General features: G+C 34.5%; 1 protein-coding gene across 4 annotated transcripts in view; it reads left to right on the top strand.

Moving 5' to 3' along the window:
* Positions 1-26,072, top strand: part of LOC121424784 (exocyst complex component 3-like) — a 48,387-nt gene extending 22,315 nt beyond the window's left edge. For 3 of the 4 annotated variants that reach the window (XM_041620587.1, XM_041620563.1, XM_041620579.1), the window contains exons 3-21: positions 7,244-7,328; positions 7,677-7,721; positions 8,048-8,157; positions 12,170-12,283; positions 13,135-13,240; positions 13,464-13,547; positions 14,268-14,341; positions 15,023-15,127; positions 17,713-17,779; positions 18,320-18,415; positions 18,897-18,990; positions 20,371-20,558; positions 21,376-21,533; positions 21,912-21,983; positions 22,410-22,559; positions 23,354-23,468; positions 23,826-23,912; positions 24,363-24,455; positions 25,226-26,072. In XM_041620587.1, coding sequence (XP_041476521.1) covers positions 7,244-7,328; positions 7,677-7,721; positions 8,048-8,157; positions 12,170-12,283; positions 13,135-13,240; positions 13,464-13,547; positions 14,268-14,341; positions 15,023-15,127; positions 17,713-17,779; positions 18,320-18,415; positions 18,897-18,990; positions 20,371-20,558; positions 21,376-21,533; positions 21,912-21,983; positions 22,410-22,559; positions 23,354-23,468; positions 23,826-23,912; positions 24,363-24,455; positions 25,226-25,330 — 1,948 coding nt within the window. In that variant the 3' untranslated portion in view covers positions 25,331-26,072. Of the gene's footprint in view, positions 1-7,243; positions 7,329-7,676; positions 7,722-8,047; positions 8,158-12,169; positions 12,284-13,134; positions 13,241-13,463; positions 13,548-14,267; positions 14,342-15,022; positions 15,128-17,712; positions 17,780-18,319; positions 18,416-18,896; positions 18,991-20,370; positions 20,559-21,375; positions 21,534-21,911; positions 21,984-22,409; positions 22,560-23,353; positions 23,469-23,825; positions 23,913-24,362; positions 24,456-25,200 lie in introns of all 4 variants that reach the window. The other variant, XM_041620570.1, reaches the window with a different exon arrangement.
* Positions 26,073-27,958: the final 1,886 nt, after the last annotated feature.

Genomic DNA, 27,958 nt, shown 5'->3' with positions numbered 1-27,958 from the left:
TGTCTTTTGAGTGAGGCCTAGTACTTCTTGCATTTCAACATGAGGTTCTCGATTGTGTTTTTGCAAAATGCTTCTTTTCTGAATCAATTTAGCACTAAACATGGTTCCCATGATAATGATTTTTTTGTGATTTAATTGAAATTCAGTCATCCCCCCCAAAAAAAAATATAATAACAATTTATATATTAATATGTGATAACGTTGACGCTAAATATATATATAAAAGTGGCATGTAATTTCCGGTCCCTGATAGACCCTGATTGGGGGACACCGAGCGTCTACGAGACCAAATCGATCGCTTCACTCTCTCACGTTGGCGGGTATTGCAAATACAGCACTCTCTGGAAATGTTGACTTCAGACTTGAATGCGCACAATTTTGGTAGTAAATCTCATCTCTTTCTTTAAGAGGGAAGTTGCCCACAGCAAAATAAAAGGGAAGTTTTTTCTGAATTATAATTTCATCATTTTTTCCAAGTTTGGGTTAAAAGGATGACCGACCATAACATCAGCTAAAGTTCCGAAATATTAACCGGGTAACGGAAGTTCATGTGATTTAGATTACAAGATATTTGGTTTTCCTGTTATCATGGTTATTGTTGATCCAAATGGAGTTATCGCACAAAAAATAGATTTGATTAAAAACTTTTATCACAACAGATATTCTAACAGTAGCAAGTTAAATAGCCTTGTAGTTGTAACCATTGCTCGAATGCAACCTTATCATTTTCCCCATCGCAGACAAGACATTAAACTGATTAGATAGACAAGTCTTATATGAATGATAATTTTCGCTGAAATTTTCACCACAAAGTCCACAAATATAAAAAAAAATCAGACGCGACCTCAAAATAAATGTGGCATTATATACTATGGAAAATAATGTCATGAGACTGAAAAGTTGGCATGATTTTTTCTTTCCATAACAAGAAAACACGAAGCTGATACAGAAAAAGAGAAAATAAGAATGTGATATTTTCTTATACTAATAAACATGTATAGCATATAATGAAAAACGTAAATTGGGATGATTGCCTAAACAAAATCAAATCACGAACTGACACGAAGACGAAGAATATTTAAAATTAAATTTTATTCAAGGCCTTTCACCTTAAATGAATTACAACATGAGTGAATAACTAACGGATGGATGCATCAAACATTGACATTTGCACAAAATAAGGGCTATAATGTTCCGTTGAAGCAATAGTTTTTAGAGCACGCTGTGCATTCTATTTGACGTCTTATTATAACTGACACGCGCAAACTAAAAGAAAATGAAAAATAATTTTCCCCAAATTATTATACAACAATGTTAGGTCTATGATTACACTATAGTGTCTGGTTGTTTTCCAATGTTTATGTAAATCGTGTCATTAAGGGCGTTAAAATGAAAAGACTGTTATCTTATTTTTTCATTACTTTTAACGAAATTTGCACCTGAAAATGGACAATATAGGCTAATTTTAATAATTACAGAGGCCATCAACACGAATTCATGTTGGTTTATAGTTGGAAAGCATCTCAGATATTATATTTACCCGCATCATTGCTTTTACACTCGCCTTGGTTTTTTTAAAGGGGGTTGCTTTTGCTTGCTGACTTATCATGTTATACATGCATAATTTATAGGGGCACTTTAGCAGGTGAGGGGATAATCGCTAAAGAAAATATGTGTGAGTCTGTAATATCATGAAAGGTGTGATGAAAATTAGCTAATCTACTTTTTGCACAGCCTTGCGAAAAAAAACATTGACGTGAAATTGGGTCATAAAGGGGTCGTGAATTGGCATGGGATGGGGAATAAATTATTTGAAAAAAATATAAGAAAATATGAGAGAAAATGGCCCCTTCCCACACTTCCGGCATTTTATCTCTTCAAGCATTTATTTCACAATTTATTTTCTTTGCCACACCGTCCTTGCTGTATTAATGAGCACAAGGGCCTTGATATACATGTTTGACATAATATTCATTTTGTATACTTTCCAAAGAGATTGCTATTGACAACCTTAAAGTTTGCCAAATACTTGTCAGACATAGCAACAAACAATGTTTACAAGCTGGATAGTTTATTTATTCATAATTCCAGACGCATTGATCCGAGGGGCAGGGCGATCGCCCTCAACATTCATGATGTTCAATGCAGATATGATTTATAATAATGCATATTATAAAGCATTGGCAAGCACTCTAAATCCATTCAACTTGGCAAAAAGATACATTAAACATGAACAATTGAAAATTTTGAAAATGACATTTTTCTTTTACTTTTGCCACCCCCCTCCTTCAAAAAAATGTACGCCCATGTTAACGGGTTAAGTGAAAGCCTTATTTGTAGGTTTCCTGGAAAGAAACAGCAAATTTGAAGACTTCTTTTGTGAGGTTAATTCGGGTATTTGCAGGTGATGAGGAACGAGGGGGTGGGGGCGGAGCGGTTCGATGCGGCTTCATCCCCACTTTTTTTTAAAGAATAAAGGTTTATTGTACATAAACTTAATCGTATATATGATTTTATGGGTTTTTTTTGCATGGTCAGTTCCCCCTTTCAAATTTAATACCGTTCCGCGCCCCCTGTTTTGGTTGACTATAGCCATTTGAAAATATATACCAACAGAAAGAGGGATAAGTATTAATAATAGCTAGATATATGGCAGCCCTTAGCCTCGGCAAAACTTCAGAATAGTGAGGGACTAAGCAAGTTTTTGCCAATTTAGAAGCTTGAACGGCAGGTAATAACTTAATTACTGTAAAATATGAGTTCATCTTTAGGCTTGGCAGTGCCAATCGGCGTATTTCACTTTATAGATCAGTCGCATTGCATTTCCTTGCCGCGTGATCAGGTCGGGAGCACTGTGCGATGAAATATGATTCAACAAGATATCATGGCTCAGTACCAATGTGATGTCATCAAACCCCCTCCCAATGACGTCATACTAGGTGATGACAGATTTGTACATTAATTAGGTTTTTTTTAATCAGCATTCTTGTTCGAAAACACAAAGCTTCTAATTCGTCTCGTCAGTTCATAATGATTTTTTTACTTGACTGTATTTTGCCCCCCCCCCTCGGAAATGTAAATACGATTTGTTAATATATCTTATTTTTTTCTAATATTTCAGAATATCACAAAAATACAAAGTATACAATCCATGTCATTCTAGCATGGGGAATATGGAGGTTCCATTAATTCTTGTCTTGTAATAGGATCAAACTTATTAAACGTAATTGCGAACCTCTCATTATTATGATAACTCAATCACCCGCAAATATTTATGTAGAATTAATAGAATTATATGCATGTACATTTCATCACTCGTAATAGGTCCATGATTTCATGAAAGCTGTCAGCACTGGGAAGGTGTCACCCAAAAGACAGTTACCATGGTAACAATCAGATACCTAAGTTCTGAGCCAATCAAAACAAAGGAAAGTTGTCATTAAACAACATGTGCAGATTAAACGCCTCCCAGATAATGATTTTAATGTTCGTTATGATTCAATAGACAGGGATGATAAGGTCAAAGCTGTCAGTCATAGAACATCACCTTGTATTTGAGCGGTGCATTAATCACGTGATACGCTTTAATAGCAACATACGTAGTAGGTGCAGTATAAAAACAATTAACCCTTTAGCGCAGTTACGACTCCTCCAGTCATTGAGCCATTGTCATGGAGATTGCAGAGATATAATTAGCAGTCGCACCTTGGCACCCGGAAGCGATTCTCGAGGGTCATCCCGTTACCTATGGTGTAAAGACATAATTAATAACCGGTAATGAATGCTTTCACCAAAGGAAGGGGTGCTTTAGAATCTTGTCCATCCCCTTCCTAAATCAGATTTTGCTCCTACTCGAAAATATAGACCATCGACTCATTGGCGGCGGAAGCCACCAATTTTAGGAGGGGACATCCCAAAAAATTTGCAAGGAAAAAAAAAAAAAGGTTTTAAACCCAAAATTTTAAGAGGGGACGTAGGAAAAAAATTGACAAGCAAAAAAAAAAAAAAAAAAGGTCATCAACAACAAATTTAGGGGGGGGGGACCGTCCCCCCCTCCTCAAATTTAGGGGGGGACACGTCCCCCCTGTCCCCCCCGCTTCCGCCGCTATGCATCGACTGAACACAGGGTGATTCAAAACTACATATTAAGGAAACAGTGTTTCATATGTCGAACATTGATTGATTGACAAGCATTTCTCACAAGCGCTTATAAAGTTCCTTTTAATATTCAAATACGAATTTTACGAGAAAACATTTACGGATGTAGCTTGTGTAAATAAGACGAAAACATTTATGGACAAGGATATGTTTAGAGCAATTTCGACAAATCAAAAGAACATAATTTAGACTAATCGAATGTGGGTTGTTAACACAAGTGACATCAATTTGAACACGAACACAACAAAAGCGATAACATTCAATTCATCCCATTTTACCTATATACAATGATAAATGCTTCGAATTGAAAATTTGACCTTAACATGGCTTATTAAAGTTTAAATCCTTTTCACCTTTTTTTCATAATCATCTATGTTATTGTTCGAAGATTTGTGGTAAACATGTTGCGAAGGTTGATTCCTTAAAAAAGTTTAAAAGGTCATTTAAATTCACGAGAATTGACACACCCATTGTATTTCTGTACTGGAGAGAAGAAAGCTTTTGTATAATTATAATGTACATGTATATAGGATCAGAGCGTTTGGATATCTCTATGTATCATAGTTGTTTTGGTACTTTTGCTATAGGCCTGGTCACACCGCCCGAGCGTTGTTGGAGCGGTCGTGGAGCGGTAGGGAGAGAGGGTCGAATTTCGCTCACAAAATTGGGGGGAAAATCGAAAAAAAAAACAATCGAAATCGAAAATGGTGAACGGTAGCGAGCGGTGATGATTTTTTTTCTCTCCGCTCCACGACCGCTCCAAAAACTCTCGGGTGGTGTGACCACGCCTTAATGTTGATAATGAAGGCAGACAGGGAAAATGTATTGAATTTCGAGTGGCCCCAAAATGCATGCACTCTTCCCGCCCCCAACCCGATCAAGGATTTTACTATGGTTATTGTTTCCGAGGAGGAGATGGCACAAGTTATTAAAAAAAAAGGAAAGCAAGCATAACAAAATCTGTCATCAATACAAAATAGGCCATTTTTTTCTCAAAAAGTGACAAGGAAACGGTTTCATCCACACTTTTAAAATGGGCCTCTTGGTCATGTTGGTAGAACAATACTTGTTATTGAAACACCTAATGATAAATACATTAATATGACATTCTTTCTCAAGGGGATGGCACCCCCCCCCCCTAGACCCGCCCCTGATGTGGATACACTAGATCAACACAAATCACTCATTAACTTGTCTTAATGTAAACATATTTTTATGCTATATTTGGGTCTCTGGTGATAAGCTCTCTGTTTTAAGGGACCCACACCTTATGCATCAATGCCTAATTAAATTATACTCATTATAAATACGTATTTTATTGTTTTTACACATTAAGGTTGAATTAAATGACGAAATTAAAAAGTGCCAGCATGACTTTTGTTCTGTATAGAACACGGTTAACCATGCACTGAATGCTTAAAGCTGTCCTATCATTTTAGGAGATGAACACCATGCCATGTTTTATTTTTGTTGTTGTTGATTATTATTGTTGAAATCATTGATATATATTTTTTATGTTTTTTATTATATTTATTCAATAAAACACATAAAAAATCAATCCATGTAGGCTGTTTAGGTTTAGTTGTATACATGATAGTTTCTTCAAGGCCTTATATCCGCCATAACTTTACACTCTGTCGTATCATAAATTGAAAACTATGATTCGGCGTAGGTGTATATATATACAGCTCTACTTTTTTTCTTTTCTGCTTTTTTCTAGTTATATTTCACTTATTTGCATTCATTTTACAGATCCTTTTCCAGACGAATGATGATTGATAATTATATTTATAGGCTAATGTGGAGGATTCTGTATGAAAATAAATCCATGGTCAAAACTAGCTTAAAATGTCTGAAGGTTATATGCTCGATCATGAGACCATTTATATAAACTTTGAGTAACATATATGACGCGTGTAGTTTTGAATTCAGGGTTTTCAATTAGATGAAGTTTGATGATTAGCAGCCTGAATTTGATAAATATGACTCTCGCTAATGAATGTTCTTAATTTGGATAAATCCAAGTGATATATAGCTTTACAAATATAGACATATAGGTGTATATAATTTGTGTGATTTATAACTTTACACAAGTTTAATAGTCTATTAAATTCGCATACATTGGATTATCTCGTAGTCATGCATTTCATGTATATTCAACCATGGACCTTTTTCGGTTAGTACAATAGATAAATAGGCATAAGTCATCTTTCAGCGGGATGGAGGTGGGGGTGAAGGCATACCAAGTTACCGTTAAATCCGCCGCCGGTTTCACCATCCATAATTTCCTGACCATTTTTAGTATTTCCTAAAATCAGAAAGCTTAAGGACAAGGACGTCCATTATACGATTTTTATTTTTACAAAATCTATATTTGTAGTGTTTTATTAAGTAACCAATACCTGATTTTATCATGTACAGGTTATGAAATTACATGCCGAATATATGTCTTAGAAAAAGTGGAACGATAGATTTTAAATTCTTTGTCATTAAAAAATGACTTTATATTTTTGCTTCATATATTAATTGATCTTGGTAGTTCTATCTTTGTTAGAAGATGCTTTAAACCAACGATGAATAATGGACGGCAAATCACTTAAGAACATAGTTTCACCTTTTTCCGAGATAACCGATGATTGGATTTTATCAAATCAAATTGGAAAAAAATAACGATTATGCACAACAAAGAGGTGATATCATAGACATTTTCCGCTAAAAGATGATTAATGTCACATTTATACATTCATAGAAAAATGCACTTCTCGGTACTTGTTTCGGAATGTTTCCCTCCAATTCACCTCTTTCTTTCTCTCTTCCTCTCCCCCCCCCCTCTCTCTCTCTCTCACTCTCGTATTGTCAAAGCCATGCACTCTCAATACTGACTAAAATTTTATTTTCCATCCCCCTCTCCCCTATCTCTTTCTTTTAGTTCCATTATCTTCACAATTATACTTTTTATTTATTTTTCTTGAATATTATTTCAATTGTCAGTGAAAATAGACTTCATTGTAGGCCCTAATGATTTTTGTAGAGACTAAATACTAGTGTCATCTCTTTCCTCCGACACCCTTTCTTCCTCCTTTAGGATGAAATTTCAGGAGAAATGGAGAGACGATATGCTTCTCAAGCTTCATCAACAGAACCTGACGCTCAGCGCGGAGGAGATGCAAGTATGTTAAAATATTTTGTTTACTCATCTGAAGAAATATCAGTAATTCAGTCATTCACATAAGGACGAAACCCTCATTCCTAATGTTCTTGCTCTAATTTCCTTTGGTAATGCGGGGAGATAAAGGGTAATACGATTGTTTTTAATGAAAAACTGTGGTACATCACTCCAGCTCGCAGTGTTGTCAGTAGTATATAAAACAATAAATTCAACTGGTAAGTATAAAATTAGGTATGTAATGTTATATTATTCCTTTAAGTAATGATGCAGCTAATATGAGAATGTCTACATGAATATGTAAGTTGCAGAAATTGCTAATTGTATATTTTTTATTCTTATTATCTTGCAGCTTGCTTCAAATACCACATCGTTCAATGGAGTAAAGAGAAGAGCAGTAAGTATAAGATTTTACAAGTTTTGCTACTAATGTCCCCCTCTATTTTGAAAAAAAACACACATCCACAATGTTGATATGGGCTTTATGTTGCTCTTCAATTGAACTTGGCACCAGACCTTGATCACATTGTTTTTGATAATTTAAACGGACATCCTGAATAACATGAATTCGAGAGACAGAGAGGAAGAGGAGAGAGGGGGGGGGGGCTGATAGACGTAACGCCCTTTGTCGACATCAGGATGCACTTTCATTGTCTTGGGATCGGCTTTTCGGAAAAGTCGCAGACCTTTTCTCACATCCCATTTGTACTTTGTCTAACACAGGACGCGTTGTTGGACCAGATCCGAGTCCTGATCAGGAAGTTCCTGCTCCTATCCCAAGGTGATCCAGGTCTTGTGGAGGCTTGTTTTCAGATTGTACAGGAAGAAGAAAGGTGAGCTAAACCTGTTATTGCCTAGATGTTAGAAACATTTCTCAGGGAAATGTTCTGGTCCAGACCCGATCCAGACTTTGGAAATACCCGTTATTAATGTACTCATAAAAAGCCATGGACTGTTTATGTATGTATTGATTCATATTATGACTTCTTAATGTAAAACAATGTAGAAGAGTTTAACATAATCATTTGCTGCATTTTGACGTGAGTGACTGTGAGGAAATGTGATTGGTGTTGAGGTGTGCTTCTTTTTTTTGGGGGGGAGGCTTGTGAGTAATCCACACTATGTTCATAAATTCATGATTTAAAACATCGCATAAGTCATTGAAGCTTCTACTACGTACGATTCTGACGTCATTTAGATTTTTTTTTACCAAGAAATGTTTTCTCAATTTTTCCAAGAGGAGTTAAAGACACTCTCGAATTCTGGAAAACTAATCAGTTTAGCTCTTTTACCACAGCAAATGGTGCTGCCATGTTGTCAGTAATGTTGAAGTGCTTTCAAATTTGTTTTTTTTCGTTTTTTATCTATTTTTTTTTTGGGGGGTAATCAAACAATAACCAAACCTTCAAGCAGTTTCTTTAAAATAATTTGATGGTAGGGCATACGTGCAAACTTTATCAGGAATTCCTAAACCGCAATTAAGTAAGAAATTTGGGTCATCATTGTCAAATGGGAGGGAAAGCAATTTTTTCAATCAACATTGCTGAACGGCCTGGAAACGAAAATCTGAGGGGTGGGGGTTGGGATAGTCCGAAATGATTAAGTTTGATTACTTTTTGCTTTAATTCTACAAACCAGATTAAGGTATCTCTGAGGCCTAATGCGAGAGCAATACCCGAGCTTATTTTTTTTTTCTTTTTTTACTGACCTAACCACCGGTCATTTCAAACATCGCTTAAATTTATCTCCCTACACAAGACAATGTGAGAGCAGCTTTTATCCATAAACTGACCTGAAAAGAGAACTCTTTGAATTCGTGAACTTGACTTGTGTCTTTATATAAAATAAAATATTCGAGCGCGAAGCGCAAACTTCATTCTTATATATTTTTTTACATTTGGCCCCACCTGGATCTATCCACTTACTTTGTTTTCAATAAATCAAGTAATATAAATCAGATAGGTCCGTGGTATAAATAAATATCCCGTTGAAAATTACTGGGCATCTCCCACTGCGCATTGTGCGTGTCAGGGGTTGTAGGTGAAAGGTCATAATGATTTCCGTTATATCTCCCGCAGTTTGTATAGTGATAAATCGATAAATCTGTTTCAGGAATTAATCTGCTGAAACAATTTCAAATTCAAGGTCTCCGTGTAAATTAATTTCCAAACCACATTCACCTTTTCACTTTCGTGAAAATCACATGATACAGTACTTATTTCGAGAAACGTACAGTAGTAGAATGTTCACGATGGGATATCGTTAAGTCTAGTATCTTATTAAGCAAAATTGTTCTTCAATATGAAATTTGAGCACTGTAATTATCAAGATATATCACTTTTATTGCAACGTACAATTACAATTTAATGCAAAAATATAGCAAAGTGAAATCCATGAGAGTCACTATTTAAGACATAAACTTGTTCAAACTGCATGCACCAGCTAGTATCCGAACAATACAATTTTAGTATATTTCTATTCTTGTCTCCGTAATTAATAATAAGCGGGCCCTCTCCTAATTAAAAACATCCAATACACTTTTTGATATCACGAGGAAATTCTAATTTAAATCAATCACTGCATATAGCTATGGTCATCCATTGTCTCGCTTTCAGCACCTGTTTGCTGATTCCACTCGGGATTTGTGAAGCAATTTTCGCTGCTACTTTCGAAAAGGGTTCTTAATCCTGTATAATCTGGCACACTAGATTGATCATATTAATTAGAGGTAGTAATTGCAGAAATGTACATCTCTCTCCGTCAACTATCAGGGGACAGTATTTTTCTACAGATATGCTCCGTCATTTTTGTTGTTGATTGATTGATTGACTGATTGATTGATTGACTGACTGATTGATTGATTGATTGATTGATTGAATGAATGAATGATTGATTGATTGCTTGATTTATTGATTGCTTGGTTTATTGATTGACTGATTGATTGATTGATTGACTGATTGATTGATTGATTGCTTGATTGAATGATTGATTGATTGATTGATTTATTGATTGCTTGGTTTATTGATTGACTGATTGATTGATTGATTGACTGATTGATTGATTGATTGCTTGATTGAATGATTGATTGATTGATTGATTATTGATTGCTTGATTTATTGATTGACTGATTGATTGATTGATTGATTGAGAATATTACATGGGAAGATTACCTTGACAGGTTAACAATTGAAAGACATGGGTCCTAACGTGAGTAATTAAGATTAAAAACTGAGATGTTCAATTTTGTTTTGGTAAACAGGAAAACTTTTCCTCTTTGTGATTGTTGTTTTTTTTATGTTTTTTTATTCAAAGGGGCAATAATAGCATCAATTCATACAAGATTATATATTTATGCAGCTTCCTTTATATTTCAAACTCATTTAATGTCATTGTTATAATCTACTATCATTATTTGCTATACTGAATTATTTTGCCACACTGAATTATTTTATATTATTATAATCAAATTTATTGTTTTGTATTGTGTTGATATTTTATTATTCATTTTGTGAAGTATGAAGACAAATCCACAAAAATATTAAGATTGTTCTGATTTATATTCATCATCTCGAATTGAAAATGTACATCTTTAGTATCAAACTATGTGTATCAGTTACTCTCCTCAAACATTTTTTTACGAACCCGTATTCCCGGTCTGTTCGTTGGTAGTTGTTTAAATTATTGAGTAATAATTTCATTGATTATACATATACTTCAATGTTCTTTGACACCCAGTCACTTGATACAGACAGGATGGAAAACATTTCCTGTGCCAAAACGATCAACAATGCCTCTGATATTCTAGGGTTTGGTTTTTTCTCCGTCAGTAACATATCTATGGCAATGGAACTGCTGTGTTTTGTGATAAAGTTGCCCCAAATGGCGAGGGCTGAGGACGTGCTAAAGTTGGATTACAAAATGACACAGCAAACTAGGACCGTCTGACTGTAATAAGTTAGCCAAACATACTGTCCATAGGGACTGCCTCGACAGAACATTTGCTTTGTTCTTTTGCAGTTTCCCATTTCATGTTCATTTTTTATACATGTACTGTAATTATCCTTATACAATCTTAGCCCTTTTCTAAAATCTTTCTTGCATCTTGCTATGTGTCTTTGTTTCCTTGTCGTTGTTGTTTTTTTTTATGTATTTTTGATGTTTTTTGTATATGCTCAATGTATTTTAATGGACGTGAATAAATAAATGAAACAAACAAACAAACAAACATACATGACGTAAAGGACTCGTTAGAGAATAAAATTCCCTGTGTTAACTGCAATGCAACGATACTTATTGATTTATAGAGCATTGAAGTAGAACGTAATAGAATACAAATACATTTCGAATATTCCTCCAAGAAAAAAAAGAGGTATCTCAGTTGAGTGAGCGAAGTGACTTAGCTGATCATGACGAGTTTTATCCCATCTTTAACATAAAATTGAGAGACCCACTGCACGATTTTTATCAAATTATCTGGTTCTGTTATTTGCAAGAAAATCTCACTCTAAAATGGGTGAGGGGCGTCACGCGTACAGCCATGCGGTATGAAATAGATAGGGAGAATTAATACCGCCACGCCATGATATGGGACCGACTTTCCCCTCCCCCGAATAAAACCTAAAACAAAACTTTAAGTATCTTAAAACTCATTTCACTTATTTATTTTTGAAACAACAAAACTTTAATGGATTTCTAAGCTATTGGAAAATTTATATGCAAATTCTAAGACAGATAAATTGTGTTTCAAAAATGACAATGTTCTGCTCGTTCATAACTCCTGTCACATCTCGAAATTGTATTAATGATAAACAAATTGCAATTTGATTGTGTTGATTGGTTTATCAGGAGAGATGAAGAAGCAGCACAGTGCAAGGAAGAGAAAGGATTCATCACACCAGACAGACCTAAGAAATGGAAAGATAAGATTCTGACAGAACTCAGAAAGGTTCCATTCCTGAGGTAAGAAGTGCGAAATAATGGCAAACAAGACAGTGTCTAACGTGTCAAATGGAAATTCGGCCATAATTATATATGTGCAGGGGTTTTGTGTTTTTTAGGGGGTGGACATAAAGAGCTTGAGTGTTAATTATGGTGGTAATGATGGTGATATTAGTCGTCGCGGTGGTGATGTTGATAATGGTGATCGTTGTTTGGTGTTGGACGTGATGATAGCGATGATAATGGAAATGATATTGGTGGTGACAATGATGATGATGATGATGATGATGATGATGACGATGATGATGATGATGGTGATAATGATGATGATGGTGATGGTGTTGATGATGATGGCGGTGGTGGTAGTAGTGATGATGATGATGACTATGATGATGATGGTGATAATGATGATGATGATGATAATGATGATGATGGTGATGATGTTGATGATGGTGGTGGTGGTAGTGATGATGATGATGATGATGATGATGATGGTGATGATGTTGATGGTGGTCGTGGTGGTGGTAGTGATGATGATGATGATGATGATATGATGATACTGATGTGGTGGATGGTGGCGGTGCTGGTAGGGAAAAATGAGGATAAGAAGGTGTTGAAGTCTTACTATGGTTTGGAGGCCTATACGGCAGTGAATCGAATACGAACGTCGATCGTTTGGCGTTGGTGGGGTTTTTTTTTCCGAAGGAAATAGGTGTGCGAAGTCGTCCATGATTATACCCCCAATATCTGTAAACTGTTTGTTTCTACAGTAGAATGTTTATTTACATAATAAAATGATGAAATCTTGTGAAGATGACTATTATTTTGGCGATTACATAATTATAGCACCATCTTTACATTATGTTTTTCAGAGTGGAGAATACACCGAAGCAAGACAGAATAGTAGATAGAAACTGGCTAGCCTTACACATGGAACTCCTTAGTCAACACTTGCGAGAGGATCTTAATATTCTCAAGGTATAATTGCTTTCATACTTGTAATAAAGCCTTGAATTCCTTTCACCTTTCTTTTTTCCTACTTTCCTTCCCCTCCTCCTCTTTCTTCTTTTTCTTCTTTTCTTCTTCATCATCATCATCTTCTTCTTATTATTATTATTATTTTTATTATTTTCCTTCTTTTTCTTTTTCTTAATAATACAAGCTTTAAAAATAATCATAGCTATATATCATTGTTTTATAGGGTCTCTTTTCGATTTGCCATTCGCTGGACAGTGACGTTGCACAGTTTTTCGTCGACATCTACTACGAGTACCTTACACAACACGTGAGTATAAGCACGATAACAAATACCTTTGAGCCAGATCCATAGTTCAAAACTGAAGATAATCAAAATCTTGCAGTCTTTAAAACAAGCTATTACTAACACAGAGGATAAATTATCCTGTAATTTTATTTTATTACATAGACTAATTTTTTATAAGGTACATGGAAGTATTGAGCAATGAGTTAATGTTTTGCCATTCAAGCGGGTCTATCACAAGACTATACTTGTTCAGAATGTTGCATTATGGGAAATAAACCTGGCCAGAGAGATATGAGTAGCTTAGGAATTGAGGTGGTTTGCCCTGTAATCATTAGCTGCGACAAAGAAGAACTCTGTTTATGAGCGAAGCGATCGAAGCAGAAATTATTTGTGATTATCATAAATGATCTATTATAAATTCGCATTGTGATTACCAGTTCTATTCTATTCAGTAGCGCATGACACATTTCTATGGAAAATCCCTAACATAACTGAATGCTTTCAATAGAATCTCTGACTCTGGGGAAAACCAGGAAATTGATTTTTTTTTACCATCTTCCAGAGCATTTATTAATGTATAAATAGATAGATACGAAAAATTGGAGATTTAAACATACGATTTGGCTTAAATATCATAAATAGGATTTGATAGAAAGGAAGAAAGCAAAGAAGGAAATTTCAGTTATCAGAAAGCATTTAAATAATGTGTTTTCGTGTTTTCGGGGAAATTTGAATTTTCAGATTCAAGATATAGTATCACCAGGACTTCGACACAACGAGATCATTCAACTACTGAGCTGGCTCACAGAACACAAGTAAGGAAGACAATGTGATTGAATATAATATCAAGTAGGCCTGTATATTGAATATATAGCTGTCATAGAAAAAAATTGTAAAAAAGGAGAGAAAAGAGGAAGACAAAAAGGGGAAAATTGAAAATAGGAAGGAAATGGAATAGGGGGAGGAGGAGGAGAAGAAGAGGAAGAAGAAGAACAACAACAGGAAGAACAAGAAGACAAGAAGGAGGGGAGGAGGAGGAGAAAAGGGAGGGGGAGGAGGAAAGAAAGAAAATATGAAAGAAGAGAAGAATGAGGAAATGAAAATAAAAATGTGAATCGAAAAATAAAATCGAGAAACAGCACAAGAGTGGAGAGGAAAACATACCGTGGAACAATATTGTGTCAAACTGAGAATGTAAATATCAGAATCGTGAAGATTTCATGCATGATTGAGGATGACGCATAAGAATTGTTATCTTCTTAATCCTGCATACCTGACTTCAAGAAAAATAGATTTCATTGTATTCATCTACACGACAAAGCACGGTATTGAGCTACATGTACATTGACTATGAAGCAACGAATGTAATGAAAATTCCCCCAAGCTATGATATGTTAACAAACAAAATCATTCGTGTTAAGAAAGGAACTTGATTCAAAATAGGTGGGGCACGCTGTCAGCAAAAAATAATTTTAGATTTTTTTTTTTAATTTCAGGGCTGAAATGAAAAGATTCAACGTGTCGTTTATTGAAGGTGTCTCCTTAGAACAGGCTGCAGAGAACATCGTTCCAGAGCATACAAGGAAGGAGTTGGAGCAAAGGTTGGTATTTTATTACATCAATAATTTGACGACCTGTCATTCATTTCGCCTCAAATAATTATATCTCTTTTTTTAATGATTCGTTCTGTAAGAGGTTGAATAGAGCAAGGTTGGGTCGTTTAGGGACTGGACTAGTCACAAGTGACGATCGTAAAGATCACAAGACACCTCCCTCACACAAAAACCTCCCCACCCCATTTTCTCTCTTCAGTGCATCAGAATAAATAACATTATACATGTAATAGGTAGTTTTCGCATTTACTACGGGGAAACTCTCTACAGCGCGTTGATTCGGTTGAAAATGCCGCAATTAAAATCACAATGGAGAGCTGAGAGACTTGGTTTGGTTTGGTTTTAGTTACCATATAAAAATCACAGCAAAATACATTGCAAGATATAAGATTAAATATAGATATATAAGCACTTAAATATATACGGATGGATTACTCTATTCAGAGCCATTGATACAATGGCTATGTTCTTCCTAGAGGTCCAGTCTATTGTCGAGAGATGTAGGACTGAGACAGCAGATCATCCGAAGATTTGCACCGGACGAACTATTGCAAATAATGTCGTTTTCCAGAGTCAAGAGATTCCGATACCGTCCCAGTCCATCAACTTCCGACACTCAGCCTCTCCATTGTGATTTGACTTGCATTTTCAAAGGAATTGGTGCTTGTTGAGAGTTTCCCCGTAGTAAATGCGAAGAGTCTGATTGATATATGAAAAGAAGCATGTTCAAGAGGAGAGGGCAAATAATGTCCATGTAAATGATTCCAGACATGACCAGAGAAATAACTGGAAAACGGCGAATAAAAAAGATATATAGAGGAATATAGAAGCGATGATGAGGACGGAAAGATGAAAATAAGAATTGGTTTGATGATAACAGGATTTTGAAGTGAATACAGAGACAAGAAGAGGGTCAGTCTAATTTCCTTGAAAACATCTAACTCCCTAATGACACAGACGATCAGCTAACCACAAATGAATTCTTTCAAAGCAATAGTTACAAAACCATTCAATGAACTGTCTCGCCGAGGATATATTCATTATCATGATTACGATTTAGTAAATGATTTTTTTTTACCTCATATAAGTCAAACAGGTCCAGTTGTATGAATTTTATTGACACAGTTTGTTCAAGGTCAAGTGTGTTTTGAACCAGAACAGAAAAACAAATACCTCTCAGGTTGTTTTGATTAAGCATTATAATGATACAACAATATGTAATTTAGTATAGGTAAAGATTTAATGAATTCGTACAACCTCACGTTTTTCATTGGAAAGTGTTAAAGTTATTGAATTATGATACTATTCAAATGAATCTGTTTTGTAATTGTTTATGTGTCTTATCATTTTTGTCCGTTTGATTGTTATTGTCATACTCGCTTTGATTATAAACTCACTTCACTGAGGACCGTATAAGCAAAACAATAACAATGTATCATTTTCCCTAAACATGTAATTTTAGACATTATATTGTCCAAGTTCATCAGAAACTTCTACGGTATTCATAAATCAGAGACAATTAGTACGATTTCAAATTGCCTGGAGTCATTCTTTGTGATCGTCACACACTACTGACATTGCTATGCGAAAAGGGAATGAAAATGAAATCTTAATTATGATTTGTTCCAGTTTGTGACATTGGTATGTGAGCAATGACGATGTTAATTACGATAAATATATTTTAATGCCTGAAATTAGCTATTGCACTAGCTGGTAGAAGGGGTGGGGGGCTCGATCTATTGTAAAGAATATAAGAATTAATGCATACATTAACACTGTATGTGTTTATCCATGACAATGTGCCTAATAGCAGTGGGGAATTTATCGATCTTTTTTCTCATGAAATAAAGCAAACCCTTCCAAAAACAATAATCAATCGAGTCTGCTGGAAGCACCAGGCCAATTAAAGTCACGTGTCACATTTCACTTTTTAATATTCTACACTCACTGGCGGATCCAAGGGGGCATGCCCCCCCCCCCTTGAGAAGCAAAATTGAAATATGTGATGTAAAAATGCCATTAAAACAAAGGTGTGCCCCCTCTTTTGAAATTTAAGAACTTTTTTTGCTTATCAGTTATTTTCAGGTTAGAAGTGTCTTTAATTTGTGGTTGAAATTCTTTTTTTTTTGCGTGTCAAAATTTTCCTTTGAAAAATTTGCCCCCCCCCCCTTTGGAAAATCCTGGATCCGCCCCTGTCTACACTTTTATCTGTCCACAAAATAAAGAAAAGCGCCGTGAATTTGTGTATATTATATTTTGCTTAACGTTGTAGTCTTTTTCTAATTTGAAATGAAAAAAGAATAGATACAATCAATCAATAATTAAGGAGAGAATGGAAGAAATGAGTCACCCTTAAACTTTAGTTTCAAAATAAAAGTTTGTTTTGTCTCGCGGTATAATGTTTGCATCAGAAATGTGTGGGCTCCTACTTATAGATAAAGTTTGTCTCCTTTTTGGAATGATTAAAAAATGAAGGTGATTGTTTTTGTTTTCATGAATCTGTTTTAATCAAAACGCATGATTAAGTTTAACAAGAGTCTCATCGAAAGAAATATCTCGATTTTATGTTTCAGTTATTTAAAGACAGTACATAGCAATGTTAAACATTGGGCCAAGGACGCTTTGCAGAAGGAGAGAGAGGTAAGTTATATCATCACCATTCGGTCAAAATCAAAGTATCGAAAAATATTGGAAATCCAGTAAGCAGAGAAAATCAATCGTTTAGGCTGAAACAACTGTTCATAAATGTGATAATCTTTTCACTTTGGGAAAATTTCAGGGTAAGCTTGTATTGCATGATGAGACTGCTGTAAAACCAGACAAATCATGTTTGTCATTCTGTTGAGAATTTCTCCGTTTGTTCATCTTAATTTCAAAGCAGCATAATGGAAAACATTTTCTTCTTTAGAACGGAATTAATTAGTCACGCACAGTCTGGTTCATATTAGGGAATCCATCCATGCAGTCCATCCGATCCATTATTTTCCAGGCTTTACATATACATTGGGTATTTTCTCTATAGGCATACAAACTGAATTTCCAAAGGTAGCAATCGCTCATGTACCATTACTTTCTAACTCAGACGACACATTAAGTATAATTATCATTATATATAGTTTACTGCCGATTAGAAAAAGAAAAAAAATCAGTGCATTTTGAAATATATTTTGATTTCTCCAGGACTGGAAGAGTGAAGACTCACCTCCGAAGCAAGACAAAGATGGGTACTTGTACACAGAATTTCCCGTCCACTTGTTTGACTTACTCAGGCAAAACGTAAGTATTTTAATTGCAGTAATTACAACTGACCTTTATATTTTGTATAAGTGAGAAGAAAAAATAGCCTTATTATTATTTCTGTCGGCCTTTATGATGGTCAACGCATTTTTAGATGTGTTTTGAGAGCTGGACCCCGTTAACTCTTATTGAAATGAGAAAGTGATGTCACTATTTTGACCTCGTTTTGAGTCTTTTGTTCATAATGTCGGTCAGATTTTTATTTGTAAATCAAACTGTAAACAAAGTGAACTTCAATGAAAAATCGCTATAACCTTTACTTCAAAAGAAGTCACAACGATTCAAAACTATTGACAATGAAAATAACAATTGTAATGATGTATAACAGTCGTACCTTTAATAGTTTAATTGTCAATAAATATAAATCAGTACATGAAATAATGATAAATACATGCTACATCATTTATTGTGTGATATATATAGAATATTATTAAACATCTTCAAAATTGTTTGTTTCTAGTTGGATGTTGCCCGTGAGATAAGTACAGGAACATACAAAGCTTTATTAGGCTATTGTCTTGATGAAGTCAGGAACATTGTACAGCACTATGCAGGTAAGAGCTTTTGTTTTTAAAAATATTTTTATTAACTAATTTTCAGATTTTTCTTTGTAAAAATCACTGTTGAACAAAATTGTTATGATATATTTATTAACTAATTTTCAGGGCTTTTTTTATCAGTAAATATCACTCTTTTACACAATTGTTTTAATATCTTTATTAACTAATTTCAGTAAATATCACTGTTTTACATATTTATTTCAAAATTTTTAGCAACTAATTTTCAGATTTTTGTCAGTAAATATCACTGTTTTACACAATTGTTTTGATATTTTTATCAACTAATTTTCAGATTTTTGTCAGAAGAAAACTGTTCTAATATTTTTATTAACTAATTTTTCAGATTTTTGTCAGTAAATATCACTGTTTTACATTAAGTATCACTCAGTCTGTTTTTGTTAAACGATTAAAGTTTCTTTGATGTGAAATATTTTTATCGATATTTTTTTCCAAAACGAAATGATCGTACAATCCTACTTTTAAGATTTATTTCCACACTAAAATGGTTATTTTAATTGTGCAAGTATGTTTTCGTAGAGATTAATTACCCTATACAATGTCTTTTGTGAACACAGAGTGAGAAAATTGGGCACACCACGACAAAACATTATTTCAATATTTCAAGATATAAACTGCTCCCCATCTTGTTTATGACTTGTTTACTTCGTAGAATATAATGGGAAATGCTGCAATTCAACAGATTTATAGCATTGCATACTGATTGTGAAAATATTCTCTCTCAATTATATAGTCAGAGGGAAGTTGTGATCCGATTATAGCATTATCTGATTAACAAGGCCACAAGCAGTATAGTTCTTCTGTATTTTTACGAACTTTGTTTAAACCCATGCACGATTGTCTACAGCTATACAGGTGATCAGTCATCCGAAAATCCCTAAGTATTATTCAACGACAAATTCTATAATTTTGATGACACTCACACATGCCATAAGCCAATTGTTGGATATCACTGAACCACGGTCTTCTGAATGATGTTCTCACAAATATGCAAGGACCTTTAAACATTTAATTTTGTAATATCCCATAACGTTTTGTCTGGCTGTCATCTCTGTTCCTTTTTATGTACATGTGAATGATTCGATTACATATTTTCCAATGCTTCAACGATTTTAACATAAGTCGGACATCATTGTTGAAGTTATAAACAACAATTTCTATTAACGAGAATTTTGACATCTGTATGTAATGCGGATTTAGAAATTCATTAGGAGTGGCATGAACTCCCGACAATAGGTATTATATAGTCTGACGTTTCTAAATGATATTTCCTTGCCTAAAAGAAAGTAGACAATATGAATCTAGAGGTTTTATGTTCTTATTTCGAAACACTTCTTTTTGCTTTTCTACCTGTAGCGGCCGTGAAGGTCTATATTCCGACGAGATCGGTGTCAACTACGCCCCCATCATCACCGCAGCCATCACCCAAGTCGGCCCAGCTGGTGAAGAAGATAAGAAAAACGGTGGAGCCGCACCTGTCGACCACAGCAGCAGAGGAGAAACGAAGTCAGCTAAATAAACCAAAATTCTACGTGCAATTCTCGGTACGAAAATTCTTGTTTCCCTGAATAAACCATTCATGTTTGCATGAATATCCCGACATAGAAGTTAGCAAAATTGAAATTGAAGACATTTTTTTTGGTTGTCAAATTTTTTCGGGTACGACATATCCAGTGACTACCTAGGATTTTCCACAGGGGGGGGGCAAAACGTCCGCCAAAAAATTTGACAAGCAAAAAAAAGGTAAAAAAAGGGCTTCAAGCTCGTTGGGGGGGGGGGAATAAAGGTCTTCAAGCTCGTCAGGGGGGGGGGCAAAAAAGGTCTTTCAAGCTCGTCGGGGGGGCAGGGATACGTCCTTTGCATGGGTTGTGGCTCGTTAGGGGGGCAGACTGCTCCCGGGCCCCCCCCCCAGTAGGTACGCTCGTGGGGGAAATATCCTTAATTTATGCTTGAAAACTTTTTTTGGGGGGGGGAAGAGCTTGTCAAAATTTTCCTCCAAAAAAATTTGCCCCGCTTTTGCAAAATCCTGGATCCGCCCCTGGGAACTACCATTTTTTTTCATCAACCAAGCAATTACCATTAATAAATTTAATTCACCAAACAATGTATCTCTTTAGATTCCTTTACATTTCAATTGATATTTCATTATAAAAAATATGACCCTTTTCAGCAGTGGCACACAATGGGTTAATTATTAAACATTTTCCATGGCTATTTCAAATATAGTTAACAAGTTTTATTGGGACAAGCCATCAATATTATTATTGGTATATTTGTTTTTATATTCTCATGTATTTTTAGTTATTTATTCATTCATTTATTGATAATTTGAATTATTCCTATTGGCATTTATCCATACAGGTAGCAGCATTGAATAACTTTGAGACCATCATTGAGCATTCGCAGCTCTTCAATCAACAGCGCCCCCAGGGGGAGAAGAAGAATCCCAAACAGACAGATGAAGACGAGGACGATTTCACGTACTCACTAAATATGATGAGAAGACTAGCCAAAGAATGGTAATTATATTGATAAATGCCAATTTTTAATGTATTATATTCATTGTTATTATGTCTCGATCTATGCAATGTCTATTCTAACTCCTCCAAATTTATGAAATTATCATTGTTTGTCTGATTTTTGTTCAAACTGTTATTCATTTTACTTTAAAACAACCTGCTTTGACTGAATATTATACATCGCTTTTATGATTATATGGTGATAAATTCAAGTTCCTGTCTATCTATTATTAAATTCATTGTATCTATTTTGCTTAATTCAATGATTAACCTTTTTCAATTCCCATTAGTACGAATCTACCATCATCGATCTAATTATTTATCACATCAGACACTTTATTAACTTTAATTTCACCCATCTTTTTTATCTCTTTAAAGCTTTGACAAATTCATGAATGATCTCTTTGCCGAGATAAAGCCTCTCCTGAAATTGGTTGGCACAAAACAATGGTAAGTTTTACAACTGATTGGGAATGATCAACCATTTCGAACCAAACTGTCACCAAATATTCTCCTTCAATATTGATAGAGAAGTGCTACAAATAAATTTTAGCTATCAATAATAAAATATTGTCAGGTAACTCGTATTGAAAATTTGAAAAATAAAAGCAAATGCCCTGCAGATATTGAAAATATTTATAGGTCAACTGACTTGAATTTTAGGTCATTTATTTCTTTTTTAAATATGGTTTATTAAGTCTGAAAACCTCTAGAAAAGGTTCGTATTTTTCATTGGCGGAGGGGAAGGGGAGGGTTAGAACGCACAACAAAAGAATACTATATAATCCATTCATCAAGTAAGAAGAGTTTAACTATTAATTAGGAATAGATTGTCAATCACAATACTGATTGTTTGCTCATTCTCTTTATAAATAGGTTTGTTCAGAATGGCACATCATGTATTGGTGAGGTGTGTGACATCATTACGGCATACACGTTTCATCTTCGGAGACAGTTCACCGGCGAATGGAGGGAGAAGATTGAACAGTACATGCTACAGGAATACACAAAGAGCTTCAGTCGAAGGTGAGAACTAATTTCTCATCAAGCACTTCGCCCTAAAATATCCACAGAGGCAATGATTACTTAACTAGAACTCTTCAATGATCATCATCATCATTCTTAAAGAAAGTTTTGAAAAATACCCCCTCAAAACAATGGTTTATCGATATTATCAACAAGAACTATGCCTTCAAAATGAATGTCTTAAAGAAAACCATTCTTAAAAAGTAATAACATTGACAAGAACAGTTCCTTACAAATGATTGTACAAAAAAGAATACACCTAATACCTAAAATCACTAGCGTACCTAAAGGACCTATCCCTGCCCCCCCCCCCCCCGACGAGAAGCTGAAGACTTTTTTTGGCTTGTCATTTTTTTGGGCTGGCACGTAATCCTTGATTTTTGGTTGAAGACCTTTTTTTTGGGGGGGGTCAATTTTTTTTGCGGACGATTTAAGAATATCTTTAATAAACTTTGTCTTGAAAAAGGAAAATTCAAGGATATGATCAGGAAACAAATGACTTGAGAGAAACCAAGAGAAGACTTTCCTTCAAAATGATCCTACATAGATAAATTTTTTTAAAGGATACCCTCTAAACAGTAATGATGTTTTTAAGAATATTTTATGAAAAGATCTCTGGGACTTCGCACGATCAAGAAAGCATTGATGCTTTCAGAATGTTTGACCATTATTGTAGAAGATGTGTTGCTGGGTAATTGTCACATTTTGATTCACAGCATTGTCAAAGGAAAAGTGGCTAGATGTCTTATACTAGAGCAAAGTAGATGATCACTTGTTGTTTTATCTACTTGTAGGACGGTCTGCATCACATGTAAGAATTCCAAAGAGAGGCAGAATGTTGCTGAGCAGATCCTGTGGGAGTGTGATCAGATTGAGAATACACTAGCTTCACTCCAGAAAGAAGCAGAGGTATGTTGCTATGTCAGAGGAGATATTTATTGATTTGAAGGAATCAGTATTGAGGGATTCAGCAATATTCTTGCCTGATGGAATGTCGATCTACAAAAATTTGAAATTGTGTGACAAAATGGTGCTTTTTTAAATGGTGCTTTTTTAAATGGTATCCATAACAATGAAATTGATTGTATATATATATACTATTCATGTTGATTGATAGATCAAGGCACCACCATAATTATTCAAGAAAATTCATATATTTTCTTATATTGAAAGTATATATATCGAGACTAAGAATCCTACATAAGAACATAAACATTTTGGTATAATGTAGAATGCTTCATCATAATCTCTTTTTTGTCATTTAAGGTTCACATATCCATTTTCAACATGTTGAGACAGATGGCAGAAGTTATTCACCTGAGTGACAAGCAAACAATCGTATTGGAAGTAACGGTGAGAGATTATTTCACAGGCCTTTGCTCATCATACTGCTGCTTAACAGCAGTCTTTTGAGCAAGTTTATCTTTTAACTTCTTACATTTTTAACCCAGACTTGGCCCATGGTTTAAGTTAAACCAGAATTCAGAATGCAGGCCAAAGGGACTAATCACTAACATGACTTAATGCCGGCATAATTGTTTATTGTACAATTACTCTCTCTCCCTCTCACTGTCGACATGTACAATGTATGTATCCACAGAATAAACTGTTTTTCCTTTTTCTTTGATAAGATGTGAAAACAAACTAATCATATGAAAGTCAATCAAAATTTCATACATGTACAATCTGGGAAAAATGCATGTCTGTTTTGATTGCAATTTCATTATTTTGCTGTATTATTTATTACATCCTTGTATGAATGTTATGAATATGGCAATTAAATGATGATGATATTTCTTACAGAGTCTTGTAATGAAGCACCCAGAGCTGACGAGGAGACAGCTCAAAGCCATCCTTAGACTCAGAGGTGATCTCAAGAAAGCCAAGATTAAGAAGGTAAGCTCCTACTTCAAAACGATTGACTGACCTAGCATCCTCTTCTGTGCCTTTCTCAATATTTCTTAGCTCATATGGAATAAATCACCGGGCAATTATCTAAAATGAGAATACCTTTGTATGAGTGGCCCCATTTGTCTATTTGACTTCTCAAGCCAAGATTTAAATAAAAACAAAGAGATCAAAGACAAATCATTTTCAGGAAGATCCTCATATAATACATACTGGAATTGAAGTATTGTTATCAACCATATTAGCCAGGAATATATCACAATCTGCCAGAGTTATTGCCCTTAAGAAGTAGCATGAGAGAAAGCAAAATTCAGTGTGAAGCCATTTTAAATTATGATAATAATCTCCAATGGATCTTCATCATTTTGGAATATTGCTATCTCTTTATTGATTCTTGTGAAAATTTGAAACGACTGTTATATTCTTGATTTAATAATTATATTTGAAAGCTATATAAGAAAAAATAAAGATTTGTCCAATCTAATGCTTGAGAAGTGGTTTTATATATAATTAATCTAATTGAATTAGAATATGAAGAATGATGTGAAAACGCAAAATCATAATAATCATCTATTCCATAATATTATATTACTATAAATTGATCTCTTTAGTTCAGAAAATTGTTGTGTACATGTAGTATTGGGTAAAAAAAGTCTTAGCGCAGCTGAATATATTAATATAAAAGTGTAACTTTGTTTCAAACCAGGACCAAATCAATATAACAAATATATAGTTCATTTATCTTTCTACCGAAACAGATCATAACGAACACGATGGCGATTGATGACAACGATAGCATCGGCTACTGCTCCGGAGAGTCGGCCGTCTCTTGTGCTACCACCGTAGGCGTAGGGTCCCCATGATTTAGTCAAGGCTGTGGATAAGCTGAAGGTTTAAAGTTGTCACACTTGAGGTCTGAAAGATAAGCTTACAGAAGTTCACATATGAAGAGTATGTACTGAACTTGTTGAACATCTGTAACAAAGAGGGGAATAGAGCTTGTTTCGATATCATCTTTGCAAGATAGAATTGCTCTCTTGTAATTATTGGGTTATATACTGAATATTTAACAGCAGTGTCATTTTCGGAGTAATAATTCCTATTTCCTGATATTTCCATATTAAATAGATGGAAATGCAATGAAATTGCACAACTCCTGACTTGTAAGTCAGTTCTTAAAATGTTTTATCATTGGCCTGTATTTAGATAAGACACTTGTGCTTGTACATTTGCTGAAGAAGTGTTGTTAGGAGACTGGTGCTCTGTTATATGTATTTGCTTGGACAGGCCTGGATCAAAGTCCTGAAGCACTAACAGCTTTTCAAATCAATTCTCTTTGTACAGACTTGTTAATCATGCTTGTGGCCAATTCTGTCAATGTTCCTTATTTTTAAACAGGAACCATCTTGTATAAGGGTTGTGACCAATCACTCCGATTATTCAAAAATCCTTGAAGTCTCATGGATGGAGTTAATCTAGAAACAAAATAAATGATAAGTATATTGAAGGATTAATACCCAAACCCCTTTCGTCAGCAGATATCGAGTGATATCTTTTGGAAAGTGGGCAAGGAATTTTGTACCGTGAAAACCACTCCCCTCTGAACCCACTTCGGCAAAATTCATTGGAAACATCACTGTTTGTACAAATTTTGTAGCTACGTTTCCAGAATTATGTCGATGAAACTACATGTAATTGAGTGGAGACATCAAGTGGTAATGCCTGGTTGTATACACTATATCCCAATATGGTAGCTATATTTTGTAAGCCCATATTTCAGTTTCTTCCATGTAATGTTCTAAACACCAAGCCACAAACTCTTGCCAGTATATACAAACTAAAAACAAAGAACTTCTGATCTGATGTACCTAGTAAATACATATAAACCCCTCAAAAAAAGTTTTGCAATTCAGTTTTGGGGGATGATATCTTTTTGGTTAATGAAGTATAAAAGATGAAACTGGTATCATTGGAAAGCTGAATTATTCTTCTTTACAATGACATGCAATTTTGCTGTGATTATGTATGAAATATGCAATCACCCTGAACATCGAGAAAAGTCAGAATTGAAATGTTGCAAAATGCATTGATTTCTAAAGAATTTCTACCATGCAAGCGACTGAGTTGCAACATTTCATGTCTAACATTGCTGCGTATTATCATGTCTGTGACTAGCATTACAAATGACACATGATTGTAAAGAAGAATAATCATGCTTCCTAAAGATATCACTTTTACACATGATGATGGCACGTTAAGAAATTTATTAGCACTCAAACTTGCAATTTGAGTTGCAGAACTCAAACATGACATGGCAACGAATTTTGCAACATTTCATTTTTTACATTGCTGCATATTTATCATGTCTGTGTATTTATCATGTCTGTGTATTTCATGATAACACTAGCATTACAAATGACACATGATCGTACTTTCCAATGATGGCACACTAAGAAATTTATTAGCACTCAAACTTGAGTTGCGGAACTTTTGAGGGGTTTATTTTAGTTTTTCTACTTTGGAATAATGTATGCAAATGGAGCCCAACAATTACGCACATATGACAAAGACAAACAATATAAATTGTTGATGTTATTTAGTTTCAATCTATGTACATATGAAAGATATTCTTGTTACTCAAACAAGGTTGAACCATTTATCAGCAAAACTATATATACTGAAATTAAAGTAATACAAAAAGGCTAATGAATGTGCATATAAACATGCCATTAAAAGCTAAATCTTGCAGCAAGGAAAGGACATGTACCGGTATACATTCTAGTAATGTATGTTGGGGTAAAGGTAGCTTTTTGTTTGTCACCTATGAGAGTTTATAAGCAGATGTAAATAAAAGCTATTGTTGATATGTTTGATAATGAAATAAAATAGATATTAACACATGGTTTTGGTAATGATTTCATTATTTCTGAATTGTAAGAAAAAAAGTTAGCTACAGATGTATTTACACATCTATAATGAATCTCCTCTGAATGAAATGTAGGAGTAAGATGCTTAATGTGTAGAGTGGGCAACAGTTATAAAAAAGTAGATCAAAAGAAAACAGTCGATATAAAATTATCAATATATTAAAATCACTGTTGACAACCAGTTTATTTACCCCTGTACTGCACAAAGACATGACTTCTATATATGTAGAGCTCCAACAAAATAATTTCAGTAAGAAATATCTCATGGAAGATTATATTGGGTAGTGTTTTCACATAACATTGGATTTCACTTATGTTGTCTTATGTAAATACATCATTCTTTGGTAGCCTTAGTCTCAAAATATCAAACTCCTGAAAGACAGGCTAAAATCATTTAACAAATACTGAAATAATATCTCTCATCAGCAAGAATAGGGTAAATTTTCATCAGTCATGTGTCCACATATGCCTATGTTAAGGGTTTTTAAGTTTCGAGGGGGAGGGGTAGTGAACACTAAATAACTTGTCTAAAAATAGTTCAAGATGGTACACTCTTGGTTAAAA

The sequence above is a fragment of the Lytechinus variegatus genome, chromosome 1 (assembly GCF_018143015.1).
Source record: "Lytechinus variegatus isolate NC3 chromosome 1, Lvar_3.0, whole genome shotgun sequence".
NCBI classification, from domain to species: domain Eukaryota; kingdom Metazoa; phylum Echinodermata; class Echinoidea; order Temnopleuroida; family Toxopneustidae; genus Lytechinus; species Lytechinus variegatus.
Note: the sequence above shows the minus strand (reverse complement) of the source record. Positions and strands in the feature narration are given on the sequence as shown.